We start from the raw sequence: 16,966 nt of genomic DNA, 5'->3' as shown, positions 1-16,966 counted from the left end.
ACAGAGGCGGAGAGCGGACCAGTCTGATGAAAGAGTAACGTGATGAAGGCATTCATCACCTCCTTCAAGGCAACGTCTGAGAGGGGGAAGGAGCGGGGGGAGGGGAAGGAGAAGGGGAGAAGGAGGGGGAAGAGGAGGGGAGAAGAGAGGGGGAGGGGTGGAAGAAGGCGAAGGACAAGGGGAGAGAAACCAGCTGGGAGCTCACCTCAATGGCCTGGGTGTACTGCTCCAGTCTGTCATCCATCTTGGAAAGGAGAATAGGAGGCAGTGTCTTCTTGAAGCTGTTACTGTATCCAAAAACAAAGACATTCACTGAGGCCTCATGAAACATAAGACGGGGAATGAGAAAAATCACTTTAAAAAAGTATTTTGGCATCCGTTCCTGTGAGTGAGCAAGTCTCATCATTTCTCCCCTCAGAAATATCCCTTTCCCACACTGAGCTTCTCAACATTTCACTTTTGTCTTCAAACTGAGCCTTTGATTGTGCGCTGCCATCCAGAGTTTGGATGAGATATTTTGCACGGCTACAGGGCCCTCTGTCAGCACTGACCCAGAGAGACCCAGACAGACCCAGAGAGACCCAGAGAGACCCAGAGAGACCCAGAGAGACCCAGAGAGACCCAGAGAGGCCCAGAGAGACCCAGACAGACCCAGAGAGACCCAGAGAGACCCAGAGAGACCCAGAGAGACCCAGAGAGACCCAGAGAGGCCCAGAGAGACCCAGACAGACCCAGAGAGACCCAGACAGACCCAGAGAGACCCAGAGAGACCCAGACAGACCCAGAGAGACCCAGAGAGACCCAGAGAGGCCCAGAGAGACCCAGAGAGACCCAGAGAGACCCAGACAGGCCCAGAGAGACCCAGAGAGACCCAGAGAGGTGAGCTCTCACTGAGCGTAGGCAGTCTCTCCAGCAGCTGTCCAGAAACACCGCCTTGGCAACATCTCAATGTCTCCACTGAATGCAAATAAACCCTTTTTGGACTGGTGTAAAAGTATCAGGAAATAGTGACCCCTTGCTTCCTTTATTTCGCCATCACCTCAGTGTGTTTGCATTGGTATTAGGCGGGAATGTTCGTTAAAAGCATGTGGAGGTCCTTAAGGATAGGACTGGAAGTTTACACAGCTTGCTTTGGCATGACAGTGTTGTTTTAGGGTGATAAATGTTGTCCACATGACTTTATTTGGGACTCTCGTTCTTCTCCAGTTGAGACGATGGATTGGTTGAATGATGTCATGCTTCTTGCAGCAGAACTGGCAGGAGACCCAATGGGTGAGACCTGCCATCCGTCTCCAGAGTTGGAGGACGTTTTGATTCGCTCCGACACTCTTCTCCACACATGACTTCCAGAGCACAGGGATCATCACACCTGCTGATGTTGTGCCTGAAACCATGTGGAGGGAGACGTGCCCGGAAATGACGTCATGCTGGAAGGGAGCCGTTCTCCCAGCGGAGGGTGGTGGTCTGTGAGCCCCCCAGGGGCAGGAGCTCCTCACCACCAGACTGCGTGGAGCCGGACTGCAGGCCACAGCCATACTTCACTAGCCACTGGAGAACCCAGCCCCCACATCTGGATCCAGTTAAGCCAGTCTTCAATCCCGCCTGGCGATGGTGATGCACTGAGAGGGTGGAGAGGTCGCCACTGGTCCCCACCTCAGTGTTTACGTTCAGACAGCAGCCTTGCCGGCTGCATCACCGCCTTTCTGCCTCAGACGTGCATCTACTGAGGGCCCCGCACACTAGGGGCAGTTAGAGGGGCATATGTGAAGTCCCTCTGTGACACTACTTGTAAAAATGGCTATCCAAACACACTTGATTTGGGTAATCCCCCTTTCTCTGAATGTACAATTTGAGAAACGGTTTGAGGAATGAGCTTGAGTCGTACGATGTGCTGTTTGACCGCTTACCTTTTCTTGAGGGATCGGTTCAAGGATTCCGTTCTCTCTGTGATCTGAAACAGAAGAGGAGAACAGCGTGAATGTTTATCCCCACAGATCTGCTCAGACTGGGAAAGCTGCTGATAGCGTTAATTACAGATCTGCACTCAGCCAAAATCAAACAACAGTGTCTACTGGTCTTTATCAAGCATCTGGGACATGTCACTTCCTATTAATATGACATCTTCAAGCTACATTGCTCAATCCAAGGTTTGTTCTTAGTTTTATGAAGAATTATTTTAAGGGTACAAGAAGTTTCGGCCATTTCAGCTGCATGCTATAACCTAAAGCTCATATTCACAGCATTCTGACTGGCGTTTTAGATGACGACATTGACATTTTATTATCTACTTGGACTGCGTTACAGTTTGCTTCTGATGAATGGGAAACAGGCAGTCTCTTCCAAAGGAAATGCTTGGTTAAAGTTTTCACTAGGCTTCAATTTTCTGGTGGTTATCAAAATAACTAAATCATTATCTGTGTAGAAGCGTGTGGTTAGGAAAGGGATCAGACGGCAGTCATCCCTCGGTTGCCAGAGGGGTCGTACTTCAAAGTAGCCACGGCCAGGCATGCTTGCATGCTCTGGTTCCACCCACACACAAGGATCCCTGATGTTGCAGCTGAAACCCTGGACCTGAATCAAAGAGCGCAGCCTTCAGACCCCCACTCACCAAGCCAGCATTTTGTGCTGTCAAACCCTATCCATTCTCTCTGTGAACTCACACACAAGCAGAGGGAAGCTGATGACAGCAACCCCCTCCTGAACACATCACCTCACACACCCCAGACCCACAACAACAACATGGAGGTCCTTCAGCATAGTCTCAGTTTAGTGAAGTTGTATGTCTACTTTGTATTTATCTTGTTCAGCAGCAGGTTGCCTTGCCGGAAGGAACTGGTCTTGTCAGAGTAATGTGTTAGAAATAGCATGAGACTGAAACGGCATCTGGGGATTATGTCCCAGATTTAGAAGTTGATTTAGCTGGATCCAAATATGATTATTGGACCAAATAAGATTTAAACGCAATATGAATTGAATTATTTAAGTTTTACTGACAAATGACTCATTGAAAGATGAGAAATGCGACATTTGACAGACAACACCATGTTACAGAACACAGGTCATGCGTTTCAAAGCACAAGCCAGGCAGTGGCAGAGTAACAGTGGATCACTATTAAACACGGTGCAGCTTAGTGGACATCGTGTTTGTTAGCTTGGCAGACGGTCAACCACACATGGACACGTGCAAGACACGTGCATGTGTCTTTGCCCCCGACCTGAAGGACAGCACCTTCTACTTGTCCACAAACCAGAGGAACAGAAGTTGGCTAGTGCTTTAACACAGACATGCTATAAAAGCTATCATTCTGTCTTATCGTAGATGGCTTGATGGTGTAAAAACTAAAAGTGAGGGATGGTTATTCAATTTCCAAACTCAAAGCAGCTTTTGTCTCTGTTGACACATTGACCAAACACACCAGTCCTAACCCATGTGTGAAACACTACATGTGTGAAACACTACATGTGTGAAACACTACATGTGTGAAACACTACATGCAGCAGAGAACAGGAAAGTGGAAACAGTGCGAATGCTGACATTTGGATCACACATGTCACACAGTGTACATGATGAACACACACACATAATGAACACACACACACATGATGAACACACGCACATGCAACTTACTGGCTCAAAACTCAACTCACGGTGGCTGCAAAAATTAAAGTTACAGTTCATAACTTTGCTTGCTGTTCATATATTTTCAGTATGATGTATACTATACATACATATACAGTTCATCTATATGTTTATTGTGTTTAAATATATTTAAAGCATGATTATTATGAGAAATACACTATAGCCATGTTAGGTTTAACTAGTCAGTGACAGACCGCTGTGTACAGAGGAAGTGTTACCTTGTGTGTGGGACTGAGAGGGCTGAACATCTCTTCTCCATCCTCCCCAGAGGCACTAAGCGTCTTCATCTTTGCTGCCGCCTGCATCCTCCTCCGCTCAATGTCCTCCTTCATCCTCCTCTTCTCCGCCTGAGACACAACACCCCCACAGATCAGACAGGGCTACCCTGTTCTCCAGGGCTGCTTTTGCAGATGTGCTTCCCTTGCTCATGATTTGGAATCATATTCTATTCATAATTATACAAATAAATAATATATTTTGTGATGATATATTATATGAAACCAAACTATCTTTGTGTGTGTCTTCAGACTGTGTTCCTTCACCTCTTCCTTGGCCTGGCGTAGCTGCTCCTCCGCCCCCCTCCTGCGCTCCTCTCCCTCCCTGGCCTCCCGCCTCTCCTCCCTCCTCCTCTTCAGCTCCTCCAGCTCCTGCTCTGCCTCCGCCTGCCTCAGACGGAGCAGCTCCAGCTCCTGGTTCTCCTTCTCCTGGTGGCAGCGTCTGAACTTCTCCAGCCTCTGCTCTGTCTCCAGAATCATCGCCCTTTCTTCATCCTCCGCCAGCTCTGCTGCTTGGGCCGCGTGGCGGATGGAGGTACTGGAGAGAAAATAGAGGTTGATTGAGGGAGAAATAACTGATTTTTGTTGCAGAATGTGCTGTAGGTCTTCTCTACACACACATCGATACGAGGGATGTGATTTCTTTACTAACTCACCTTGAAGTCCTTTTGGTTTTTACCAGGTGTGATGTCACTTCCTCTCTGGGTGCATTTCCATTGGTGTTTTGCTTGGCTTCCTGATTCACAAACACTTTAGATGTGTGTGACACCTTCACTTCTTGTCTTTTCTCCTTCACCTGGAGGTACACAGATGAATTAGTCACATGATGGGTTTGAGATGGGTAGTTTCCCAGAATAGACTTCTTCCGATCCCATGATTTTGTTTAACTGGAGATGTAGGAATTTCAAACGATCTTTGAATGCTGTTCAGGAAAGACCCTTACCTCAACCTCCGGTCTCTGGTTGTCCTTCAGGACTCTCATCTGCTCCACTCGCACCTCTTCCTGCTCTCTCTCCTTCACTCCCCCTCGGCCCCTGTCCTCTGTATCCTTCTCATTTCCCTTCCTCCTCTTCTCACCCTCCTTCCATGTCAACGTCTTCACCTCATCCTCCTCCCGGTCCTTGGGTTTTCTTTGCAGACGCATAGCGGCCGTGTCCGTGACGGAAAGGGTGTTTTCGGGCGTTTCAGCTGCTCTGCTTGCCGCCTCCTGCCCCTGCCCCCGCTCCTGCCCCCGCTCCTGCCCCAGCTCCTGCCCCAGCTCCTGCCCCAGCTCCTGCCCCAGCTCCTGCCCCAGCTCCTGCCCCAGCTCCTCCATGCGCTGCTGCCGGCGTCTCTCCAGGCGCTGGGTCCAGTCGCTGAAGCCCTCATCCTCCTCCAGAGGGCTGCTTGTCTTCAGCTCACCGTCGTACCTGCGGCATGCACGGGAGGTACGACACAGTTAGCGTTCAGGTACACCTAGCCTAGCTTGATGTGGAGATGCTTCCGATGAGCTGATGGTACCTAAATCTTTGGTTTCCTTTTTTGAGCAGTTGGACTGTACTGAACTTGTTGTGGTCGTTTGATTTGTCAACAAAATAAATTTGCGAGGCTAACCCTGACTTACAACCAAGCGCAACAAAAAGATAAAACAATATGAAATCACTGATGTATTTTAGTTTAGGATGGATGCAAAATAGCAGTGCGGCAGATATAAGCAGTGACCGCACAGCGCTCGTGCCCAGTGGGGGTGAATAACAGGATGAGCCTTACACGGCTGGAGCTTCACACCGCTCACCTCAGGCTGTCACCACATCAAACACCACAGGAGGAAACAGCTGCAGTGAGCAAGCTGTCTGTGGACACTCATCAGCAAGCTGTCTGTGGACACTCATCATGTTGTTGCTGAGGGTTCTGTTCTGCCAGGGGCTGGGCTGGATGACACCCAGCTGGAACCACAGAGGTTTGAGGTGGGTTGAGATTAACACCTGATTTCACCACATAGTGGCTTGTGGCCGTGAGGAGGTGTGTGTGTGTGTGTGTTTTTTAGTTTAGGGTGTCCTAACGTGGTTAAATACAATACAACAATGTTAGGCCTTAGTTTGTTCAGCACACAGTCTCAAGGTTTTGGCATGGAATTTCGTTTGTGTGTGTATGTCTGTGGCACGATTATCAAGATCCTGTAATCCTAAAATATAAACCACACGGTCACTATACTTTCTGTAACAAGTCGATGCTTGCAGTACGAGGTGGTCCCACTGACGCAGGCTGTGGGGTAAGATACAGGTGTGACGGTATGTAACAGCTGTAGCCACGCTCCGTCACAACAAGGCTCGTTCGCCACTCACTGGGCTCGAACGCACAACCTCCGACTTGCCAAGCGTGACCACTACCAACAACGCCAAAGAAAAGCTAGCTCTTCGTTGACGCGGTGGACATGTTACATACCTGAGGAGCGAGTTTCACGGTTCTAACTCCGTTACACAGGCGTAAGACTGGAAAAGACGGTGAAGTTTACCGTCATCTCTTCTCCCAGGTCGACAGCTCAGGCAGTGGGGAAGGGGCATGGTGAGATCTAAACACTCTGGGGGCAAGAGCGACTTCACCGAATAACTCGCTTTATGGAACAGCCCCCCCCCCCACATCACTATGCTACACGTAAAAAATATATCACACAGAGCAAACAACTGGATAATAGCCCTCCCTCCCTTGGCAGTATAGTTTCCAGCCTAAAACTGGGGTGGTGGCCAAAATGCATTTTTCCTGATTTTTTATGTGGCACTAAAAGAATGTGTTTTATGAAGTGCCATGTATTCTAATACATCACTGGCTCTTAATCAGAAGTGATGGACCAAAACCTTAGAGTTTAGGCCAGTGCAAGACCAAGACAGTTTACACAATGCTAACTCTGAATATTATTACATTCTGTTAGAATTTAGTATGTAGCCTACTCATTAGCTATGTATTCATTAAGTATAAATCCACATGCCTTGTATTTTCAGTCACTGTTCAATTGAGTGCATTTTTGCACTTCATGGTAGGGTACCCAGGCTTCCTCATGTTGGCTAATATTGAACCAACTGCTTTTGGTCAAAACACACAAAATATGCAGAGCCACCTACAACGACCTACACTCCATATTTGGTTTCATCAAACACCTGCTTTTCAAAACTGTGGAAACTCTTTTCTTGTAGCGCCACAAGGCCCATTTCCCACAGAGATTTTCCCAGTGTGAACTTTAGCAGGGTCACCACGGGTAACTCCAAACATGCGCGCCTGCTTTCTTCCACTGCACAACAGTCTACAAAGAGCTCTATTAGTGAAGCATTCTTTATGCTATTTATACTGTGCTATCAGCACTATTTATAACTGCCAGCACAACGATGGTCCCATTCTTTAGTTCCTTTAAGTCCTGGGATGAAAGTGTTCAATCCTGCTGGGAGCTGGATGTAAAGAATGCCACTGGCATTCCCAACATGATTAAGCTGTTTAGCTAGCTACTAAAACAAACTAATGTGAACATACGTCACCTTGTTTGTTTTACAACTTCTATGGCTAATTAGGAATAATGAGCAAGTAGGCTTTTCAACGTTTGAATGCCTTACGTCTGAAGTCATGTACTAGATGTTGTTTGTGCCGACCTGTTAGCATGTGGCGGCTGGCAGTTTAACAACACCTGCAGGAGCGGAATGTCCTGACTGTTACAACAGGACTGTGTTTATGTTCAACAAAGAACAAGTTCAAAATCTGGTTGGTCGTGAAGTGCTGACGGAGCTTGGTTGTCACGGAAACAACTTTACAGTCGGCCAGTGATGACACGACAATCATTTGATCTTCTGAACCAGTATGCAAAGTACCTTTGCTCCCCCAGGGGTGCAGAGAGGAAACAGCTAGCTTTCCAAACCGTTGTTGAATTTTCCCAAGCTTCTCTATGATCAAGCCACAATTACAGACTACAGTGAGACTACCCCATGTCAAGTTACCACAGTTTAGAAAGGCACAGCCTCTGGTTTAGTAATATATGGCTTCTTTGGCTCCCTCTTTCTCACCACTTGGAGAAGGTGTTGGATAAATTGTCCATAATTACGTTTCGGAGATTAAAAAGTGGCAACTACTCTAAGATCTTTATGACATGGCAGTAGTTCTCCAAGACACTCAGTAAACATTCTTTAAAGATTGTGTAATGAGAAGGCAGCTGTGTCCTGCACTTGGGGGAAAAGGAGTGAGAGAGAGAGGGAGAGAGAGAGTGAGAGAGAGGGAGAGAGAGAGTGAGGGAGAGAGAGAGAGGGGGAGGGGGAGGGGGAGGGAATGTAAATGAAAGGATAAGGAGACCAAGGAAGATTAGTGGCATTTCCTAATGGATAAAAAACTAAGAACAGTGTCATGAACTTCCCTGGATATATGGCCAGCAAGAGAGAACTAGCTTAGTCCCACCCTTGTGACAGGCTAGGTTGATGTTACCACAACTGGGAACAATCAACTTGACGAACACTCCTGATGCTAAGTTTGATGATCATTTTTCAATCTCAGAACTACAGTTAGAACAGGAGGCGTGGGAATTGTTGTTCCATATTGAGCGATTTATGTGTGATGATGGATACAAAGCCAGAGTTGCAACTTTCCGCTACTTTGGCAAATCCATCGGTTTTGTTGTTAGGCAGCAACAAAATAACCTGTACCGATTTGTGAATGACGTCACGTTAACCTTTCATGGTGTTCAAGTGTTCCCAGTGTTTATAGAAGTGGGATATGTTAGATCTGTAATTGTTCTTCCTTGTACATCTACAGATCTAAAGTCTGACTATACATGACGTTGTCACGTAATCTAACAACTTTTCAGAGAGCCAATAGCGACTTCTGGTGAGTTTTTATTGAATGATGTTTTCAGCAGTTCTGTGGGGATCTACTGACAGGGCGTCCTCAGCTGGGGGGCCGTTGTCCTGGGAGACGCCTCCAGGGGGGCTGCTTCCTCTGCGGAAGGATTCCCGCGCCCTCCGCCTGCGCTCCCGCTCAACCTCCTCTGCGTCCTCCACACTTCTCTGGGTCGTCACCCTGGAGAGAACACAGAACAACAACACTGTTTCAACCCTCATGAGAACACGTTTGGTTTTTCCTTCTTCATCAAAGCTCTTCCTTTATTCCTGGGATTCCCTGAGTCATCATCCTCCAGCCTCCTCGGCAGGCAGCCTAAGAACGTTTCTAAACAATGAGGCTGTTCAGTTAAGGGGCGCTGGGATAGCTTGGAGAGAGGCTGTCAGCTGGACGTCTGTTTGAGCGATGGGGCCGCGCGGGGCTGAGCATCGCTGACACACCTGATCCCCTGTGTTTGTCTCAACAGACACACATGTGCCTCACCCAGAGTTAGCAGTGTGCAATAACACCCATTCATCACAACAAATATGTAAACCGTGTCTTGGGACAAAGAATAGCTTTGGGTGTGTCTGTTTGTCTGTGTGTCTGTTTGTCTGTGTGTCTGTGTGTCTGTGTGTCTGTGTGTCTGTGTGTCTGTGTGCTGTGTGTCTGTGTGTCTGTGTGTCTGTGTGTCTGTGTGTCTGTGTGTCTGTGTGTCTGTGTGTCTGTGTGTCTGTGTGCTGTGTGTCTGTGTGTCTGTGTGTCTGTGTGTCTGTGGTGAGGGACAGCCTATCTGCCTGAAGCAGAAAAACAGCAGGACTGACTGGTGGGTTGGCGTCGTATTACAACTCTCATATCCATTTGGCTTGGGCCAATTAACTGCAGTTCAGGTCACTAATAGGAAGCTAATGGGTCCCAGGCGCTGTGTCACCACCTGATCACCCCATCTGTTTCTGGAGGCTCTCTGATTTATCACAGCCTCTAAAAGTCTATCTCAGAGGCTTGGGGCATGACCTCTGACCCTCCAGCAAGCCACACATGCTGTCTTTTATCTCGGGGTAATTTTGACGTCCATTAGGTCTTTTTTTTACAGCTTTTAACTTTCAAGTTGCTAAATCAGCCCTGCTCTGCCGCGGCCCAGCTCCCCCTCTCCTTCCTGTGTTGTCATTCCAGCATTAGCTCACCAGCCAGGGCAGCGAGAGCAGCCTGGTGCAGGGGAGAGGGAGCGAGAGCAGCCTGGTGCAGGGGAGAGGAAGCGAGGGAGAGGGAGGGGGAGGGCTCGAAGGGGAGGTCAGAATGCAGCTGGATCTGGGTCACTCTGTCATTTTGCTGACTTTGTCTCTGTGGCACAGATCATGTACAGTCCGAGTCAGCTGGAAACATTCACATTTTTGGATCAATGTGCCATTTCACTTTCTATGTCCTGTATAAATAGGCAGACCCAGCAAGAAAACAAGGCTTCCATCTCAGGACTTTAAGGGGGAGAAGTGAGGCAGGACTGAATGCTGTCTAACCACACTTCACGGCCCTCACCAAATATTTTCCCTTTCATCGATATTCTAGGATGATGTCATCCTCGGCACAGGTCACACCTCTGACTCAGATGAGGTGATTAATCTTTCTCTGACTGGTTTGAAGTCATAAGGATTACTAATGCCTCATTCAATCATCCAAATCTGTTTCCATTCTGAGTGACCTATTTTCTAATTCCTTGTCCTTCTACTGTGTGCTAAAGTTGGGGGAGGAGGAGGGGAGGGGGAGGGGGGAGGGGGAGGGGGAGGGGGAGGGGGAGGGGGAGGGGGAGGGGGAGGGGGAGGGGGAGGGGGAGGGGGAGGGGGAGGGGGAGGGGGAGGGGGAGGAGGAGGGGAGGAGGAGGGGAGGAGAAGGGAAGGAGGAGGGGGAGGAAGGCAAGCCTGGGCTCGCTGCCTGTCAGAGGTCTGCTGCTGCAGCAGAGGCAGGGCAGCTGATACAGGTGTGATCAGTAGAGGCAGGGCAGCTGATTCAGGTGTGATCAGTAGAGGCAGGGCAGCTGATACAGGTGTGATCAGTAGAGGCAGGGCAGCTGATACAGGTGTGATCAGTAGAGGCAGGGCAGCTGATACAGGTGTGATCAGTAGAGGCAGGGCAGCTGATTCAGGTGTGATCAGTAGAGGCAGGGCAGCTGATACAGGTGTGATCAGTAGAGGCAGGGCAGCTGATACAGGTGTGATCAGTAGAGGCAGGGCAGCTGATACAGGTGTGATCAGTAGAGGCAGGGCAGCTGATACAGGTGTGATCAGTAGAGGCAGGGCAGCTGATACAGGTGTGATCAGTAGAGGCAGGGCAGCTGATACAGGTGTGATACAGGTGTCTATATACCATAGCAAATTATTGAAATGTGTAATTACTTGGCAATCAATCAGATTTTGATTCTGTAAAAGGAAAGTGTTTCAGTGTAAGGTGGTATATCAAGCTGTGTACGACTGGAAACACCATCTTGTGTCTGGTACGGTTTGGCCCCACATAAATCCATAAATCCATAAATCATCAAGTCCTGAATAAAAGTCACTACTGCTCTGTTCTACTTCAGGCAAAAGTCTATAACCCCCAGTTCTGCTGGTGCTGTTGAATGTTAATCCAACAAATGGGAACCTAGGAATCTCTAGGAATCCCTTCAGCAGTTCATTTACCCACTGAAGCCCCCATGTTCATTATGACACCTGGCTGTTAAAGACTTGAAAGCATGCTGTCATTGGAAGACGAGAAGACTCGTGACCTTTGACCCCTGCGATGGATCAGAGGTGGAAACCCTTGCAGCTTTCCCGCCACTGGGGAAATGTGTCACACCTTCTGAGTCACCTACCTTCTGTCTGCCTGGTGGCCCCGTTCACAAGCGCACACGACCACACGCACTGAACACCCATTCAGTCAGAGCTCGGTGAGTCGTTTGTACAGTTACGTTATGTTTGTACTTGTCTTTGGTTTGCTTAACTGTGGTCACAGAGGCCATTCACAGGAAGCTGGACTCATTTCATCTCAAGACAAAACAAAGATCTCTGAGAACTTTTCTTAAGAGTAGGTGTTGTCACTGTCTTGTTGAACAATGACGTAATCCCAAATGATTTCATTTCCAAGTCTGCCAGGATAGGTTACACAGACACTGAAGACAAGGAGGCGGGATGGGAAACTTTTCTGGAATTGTGTCATTGTTGTCTTTGAAACAAGTTTCAACAGTTGTGGAGGTCATTTAATCACGTAGAAATGTTTATACAAAGACTGCAGGACTTAAGACAGTCCCCAAACAAGCTTGGAGCAATTCACAACAGTTACTACCTGACGAAGGCCTTACAAAAAGTGCCAGTTTAGAAACATACCTTATGTTGAGCATGACAAGATAAGAAAAGGCATCTTAATTATATGTCGACCAAGTGATCCCTGCAAGCTAAGATGAGCCTCTGAGAATGTGGTATGACCTAACTTGTTCAAAAACAAACCCGTAAAGATTCTTCTTAAAAAGCCTCCTGGTTCGTCTCCCAGGCAGTGCTGTGGTGCTCAGTTCACCTCAGAGAAACACCACCACACACTGCACAGCTCAGAGAAACACCACCACACACTGCACAGCTCAGAGAAACACCACCACACACTGCACAGCTCAGAGAAACACCACCACACACTGCACAGCTCAGAGAAACACCACCACACACTGCACAGCTCAGAGAAACACCACCACACACTGCACAGCTCAGAGAAACACCACCACACACTGCACAGCTCAGAGAAACACCACCACACACTGCACAGCTCAGAGAAACACCACCACACACTGCACAGCTCAGAGAAACACCACCACACACTGCACAGCTCAGAGAAAGCAAGAATCTCAACAAGGTGACATCACTGGCGATCTTCTAAAGTATTGCATATTTAGAGCATAATGTGAGGTGAGGGAGAAACTCCAGTGTTGACTTTTCACTGTGGACAACCTTTAGCCAGGCACACAGGAGAGAGCATACTGCAGAGGGCTCCCTGGCCCCTGCACTCACCAGAAGGAGCCCCCACATTCCTGACGGCCTTATCTCCCCTGTATCGTAAACAGAGCACAGCCAGTCACCCGGGCGGGGTCAGGGGTCACGGCAGGGCCCTCAGTGAGGGGCTGTCGATACAGTTTAGCAAAGACGAGAGCAAAACAGAACGTTTCTCTTACCTGGACACATCCTGAATGACATATACTACTACTGCTGTAGTTTTCTGTAGGATAGGATGAGAGATGGGGGGACTGGATTGCTTTCTCTTGTTGTCTTAGTTGATTCGAAACAGATCAGCCCCACATGACCTCTTTGACTCACTGAAAGTGGAAAACACCACTTTTAGAGGTTCTGGATTTAAGATACCTCGGATTATGTCAGAGATTTTTCAAATAGAAACTATCGTGGCTTGGTATAAACCTTACTTTGTTTTCCAAACTGTCAGGAGAAGATGTATAGAAACAGGAAATCAAATTGAATACTTCAAGATTTCAAACAAGTCAACCTATCACAGCTTTGTCACAAAATACCTGAGGAATGTCTCAAAGTGAGTCATGTGAGGCGATTAGTATTGCCTATAAAGTTTTCTGAGCAATCGGCCTCTTTTGCGGTGGTAGAGGGTGATGACATCCTTCTCTCTCTGAGAGGGTTCGTCTGCTTACAGCGTTAGCAGACGTGCATCTCAACATCAGACATGAAGAAACTCTCATTCTTTATTTTCTAAATACGCTTCTATGAACTGAAATTGACTCTGTGCCAACATCCCCACCTCTCCAAACTGTAAAGAGTTAGAGTTAGAAGCACGACATAGAAGAGGGGGAGACTTTGCAGCATTTTATCCAGGGCTGTAGGTCATTAAATAACTGGTGCTGAAGAATAACAGCTGTACACTATTTGTACATACATGCAACTGGCATGAGTCTCAGAGAGATGAATGCATGCCAGTGAGATGAGAAGTCCCCTGGTGGAGAGGCAGGGGAGGCAGCAGCTCTTGACAGGGTCTGAGACCCTCTGTAAGGAGGCAGGTGAGGCAGCAGCTCTTGACAGGGTCTGAGACCCTCTGTAAGGAGGCAGGTGAGGCAGCAGCTCTTGACAGGGTCTGAGACCCTCTGTAAGGAGGCAGGTGAGGCAGCAGCTCTTGACAGGGTCTGAGACCCTCTGTAAGGAGGCAGGTGAGGCAGCAGCTCTTGACAGGGTCTGAGACCCTCTGTAAGGAGGCAGGTGAGGCAGCAGCTATTGACAGGGTCTGAGACCCTCTGTAAGGAGGCAGGTGAGGCAGCAGCTCTTGACAGGGTCTGAGACCCTCTGTAAGGAGGCAGGTGAGGCAGCAGCTCTTGACAGGGTCTGAGACCCTCTGTAAGGAGGCAGGTGAGGCAGCAGCTCTTGACAGGGTCTGAGACCCTCTGTAAGGAGGCATGTGAGGCAGCAGCGCTTGACAGGGTCTGAGACCCTCTGTAAGGAGGCAGGTGAGGCAGCAGCTCTTGACAGGGTCTGAGACCCTCTGTAAGGAGGCAGGTGAGGCAGCAGCTCTTGACAGGGTCTGAGACCCTCTGTAAGGAGGCAGGGGAGGCAGCAGCTCTTGACAGGGTCTGAGACCCTCTGTAAGGAGGCAGGTGAGGCAGCAGCTCTTGACAGGGTCTGAGACCCTCTGTAAGGAGGCAGGTGAGGCAGCAGCTCTTGACAGGGTCTGAGACCCTCTGTAAGGAGGCAGGTGAGGCAGCAGCTCTTGACAGGGTCTGAGACCCTCTGTAAGGAGGCAGGTGAGGCAGCAGCTCTTTACAGGGTCTGAGACCCTCTGTAAGGAGGCAGGTGAGGCAGCAGCTCTTGACAGGGTCTGAGACCCTCTGTAAGGAGGCAGGTGAGCCAGCAGCTCTTGACAGGGTCTGAGACCCTCTGTAAGGAGGCAGGTGAGGCAGCAGCTCTTGACAGGGTCTGAGACCCTCTGTAAGGAGGCAGGTGAGGCAGCAGCTCTTGACAGGGTCTGAGACCCTCTGTAAGGAGGCAGGTGAGGCAGCAGCTCTTGACAGGGTCTGAGACCCTCTGTAAGGAGGCAGGTGAGGCAGCAGCTCTTGACAGGGTCTGAGACCCTCTGTAAGGAGGCAGGTGAGGCAGCAGCTCTTGACAGGGTCTGAGACCCTCTGTAAGGAGGCAGGTGAGGCAGCAGCTCTTGACAGGGTCTGAGACCCTCTGTAAGGAGGCAGGTGAGGCAGCAGCTCTTGACAGGGTCTGAGACCCTCTGTAAGGAGGCAGGGGAGGCAGCAGCTCTTAGCTGACTGACACGGCACACTTGTGTTCCAAGACCGTCCACACACAACACAGGAACACCAGGAATTCACTACTAAATGCATTTGAGTTTTCATCACAGAGTGAAGAAATCACCTTTTTCTTTGTTAGTGAGAACTGGTTATTGTGTTTATATTTCCACACACCTTCCCATGCACGTTCTTCTGATCTGTAAATGTAACGCGAAATATCAAATCCAGCGTTCGTAGGGCTGGGGAACACATGCCTGTGCCTCCCAGAATAGGGCTTGTGTTACCTCTCTTGGCTGTTTCTTGAGTGTTTTCCTCCAGCATTGTGTTGACTGATCCCTGAATCTGCTTTCAATGGAAGGTGTCAGTTTACAGAGCACCTCTGCTCATCTACTGGTTCTCTCCCACAGAGAACATGCTGGAAGGGAGGGTTAAGGCCAGGCATGTCGCCACCAGGGAGGAACCCCCTAACAAAGGGCCCAGCCATGTCACCCCTGACCTCTGACCCCGGTCGCTGGCCCAGTTTCCCTCAGCCTCAATTATCAGGAGCTGGAGGCACGGTTTCTTTCCTACCCTCTCTCTCTCTCTCTCCTTCTTTTCTCTCTGTCTCTCTGTCTTTCTCTCTCTCCTTCTTTTCTCTCTGTCTCTCTGTCTCTCTGTCTCTCTCTCTCTCCTTCTTTTCTCTCTGTCTCTCTGTCTCTCTGTCTCTCTGTCTCTCTGTCTCTCTGTCTCTTTGTCTCTCTCTCTCTCTCCTTCTTTTCTCTCTGTCTCTCTGTCTCTCTGTCTCTCTGTCTCTCTCTCCTTCTTTTCTCTCTGTCTCTCTGTCTCTGTCTCTCTCTCTCTCTCTCTCTCTCTCTCTCTCTCTCTCTGTCTCTCTCTCTCTCTCTCTCTCTCTCTCTCTCTCTCTCTCTCTCTCTCTCTCTCTCTGTCTCTCTTCTCTCTCTCTCTCTTCTCTATCTCACTCTCACTCTCCTCTCTCTCGTTTTTATTATTTTTTTCTCCTCCCCCCGTCTCCGAAATACACAAACACACACACACACACACAGCACACAAGGAGTGCAATAAAACAACAACACAGCACCATACCATGACCAGGTTCAGTCCCAGGAGATTAACACAGAAAGCTGGTCACTGAATTCCTGTCTGTAATCAGAGCTGAGGTGCACACACACACATTCTCACAATGTGACCCAAAACACACAGAGTAATCCGACTAGTCTGTTATCAGGCAAACATGTTTACCTAAAAGCTCAACCAAAGCTGAGACAGCCAGAGATGTTCGTTAGTAGGAGTGCCTGCCATGCCCAACACACATGCTCATTCTCTAAAGTTGTTTGGACTCTGGGAATCATTAAGGGGAATGCCAAGAGTGACTTCAGCATTAACAACTGAGTCAGCATGATTTATCCAGAAATACTGGAAGTTGAGGGTTGACATGTTCCCACTAATATGAAGATCACAAAATCTTGTGATTAAATATTTTATTTTTCGTGTTTAGCTGCCCCTCTCTAGTCAGTAAAAGTAGAATGTTGAATGTTGTCTATAGAACAAAGACAATAATCACATTGTTTAACCTCAAATTCCCAACAACAGCTTACCTAAAACACAGACTTCATTGACTTGAAGAACTTGAATGACTGAACTTTGGTCCTAAAAACAGTTTTAACACGGTGCTTACCTCAGCAGGTTCTGTAAACCTTGCTTGCTGGAGTTTCTTCTCAGGATTGCACCTGACATGGTTCTTCGTTCTCCTTCACTAATGTGAAAATTAAAACACAATGTTGCTCCACAGTCAGTGTCTCTCCTGCACTGTTCCCAGCCCACAGGCTGTGTGCGCTGTCCGGGGTGGTTTCTGCACTCCTTTCCCTTTCTCTCTCTAACAAGAACTCTGCTTCTCACACTCGAGCATGTGCACACAGCTCCTGTCCCCCACGCTGTCTGGAGAGAATACCAGCCCAGTTTAAAGCG

The 16,966-nt window shown here is 48.6% G+C and overlaps 1 protein-coding gene across 1 annotated transcript in view; it reads right to left on the bottom strand.

The window, feature by feature from the left end:
• lsp1a (lymphocyte specific protein 1 a) overlaps positions 1 to 16,966 on the bottom strand; it is a 26,056-nt gene extending 9,090 nt beyond the window's left edge. Inside the window, exons 1-8 of the mRNA XM_084671712.1 lie at positions 16,677 to 16,966; positions 8,803 to 8,943; positions 4,859 to 5,324; positions 4,572 to 4,711; positions 4,183 to 4,453; positions 3,859 to 3,987; positions 1,908 to 1,951; positions 206 to 287 (exon numbers count right to left, since the gene is read on the bottom strand). Coding sequence (XP_084527838.1) covers positions 206 to 287; positions 1,908 to 1,951; positions 3,859 to 3,987; positions 4,183 to 4,453; positions 4,572 to 4,711; positions 4,859 to 5,324; positions 8,803 to 8,943; positions 16,677 to 16,735 — 1,332 coding nt within the window. The 5' untranslated portion in view covers positions 16,736 to 16,966. The remainder of the gene's footprint in view (positions 1 to 205; positions 288 to 1,907; positions 1,952 to 3,858; positions 3,988 to 4,182; positions 4,454 to 4,571; positions 4,712 to 4,858; positions 5,325 to 8,802; positions 8,944 to 16,676) is intronic.

Source organism: Hypomesus nipponensis, chromosome 14 (assembly GCF_054491055.1).
Source record: "Hypomesus nipponensis isolate SF chromosome 14, ASM5449105v1, whole genome shotgun sequence".
Taxonomy (NCBI): domain Eukaryota; kingdom Metazoa; phylum Chordata; class Actinopteri; order Osmeriformes; family Osmeridae; genus Hypomesus; species Hypomesus nipponensis.
Note: the sequence above shows the minus strand (reverse complement) of the source record. Positions and strands in the feature narration are given on the sequence as shown.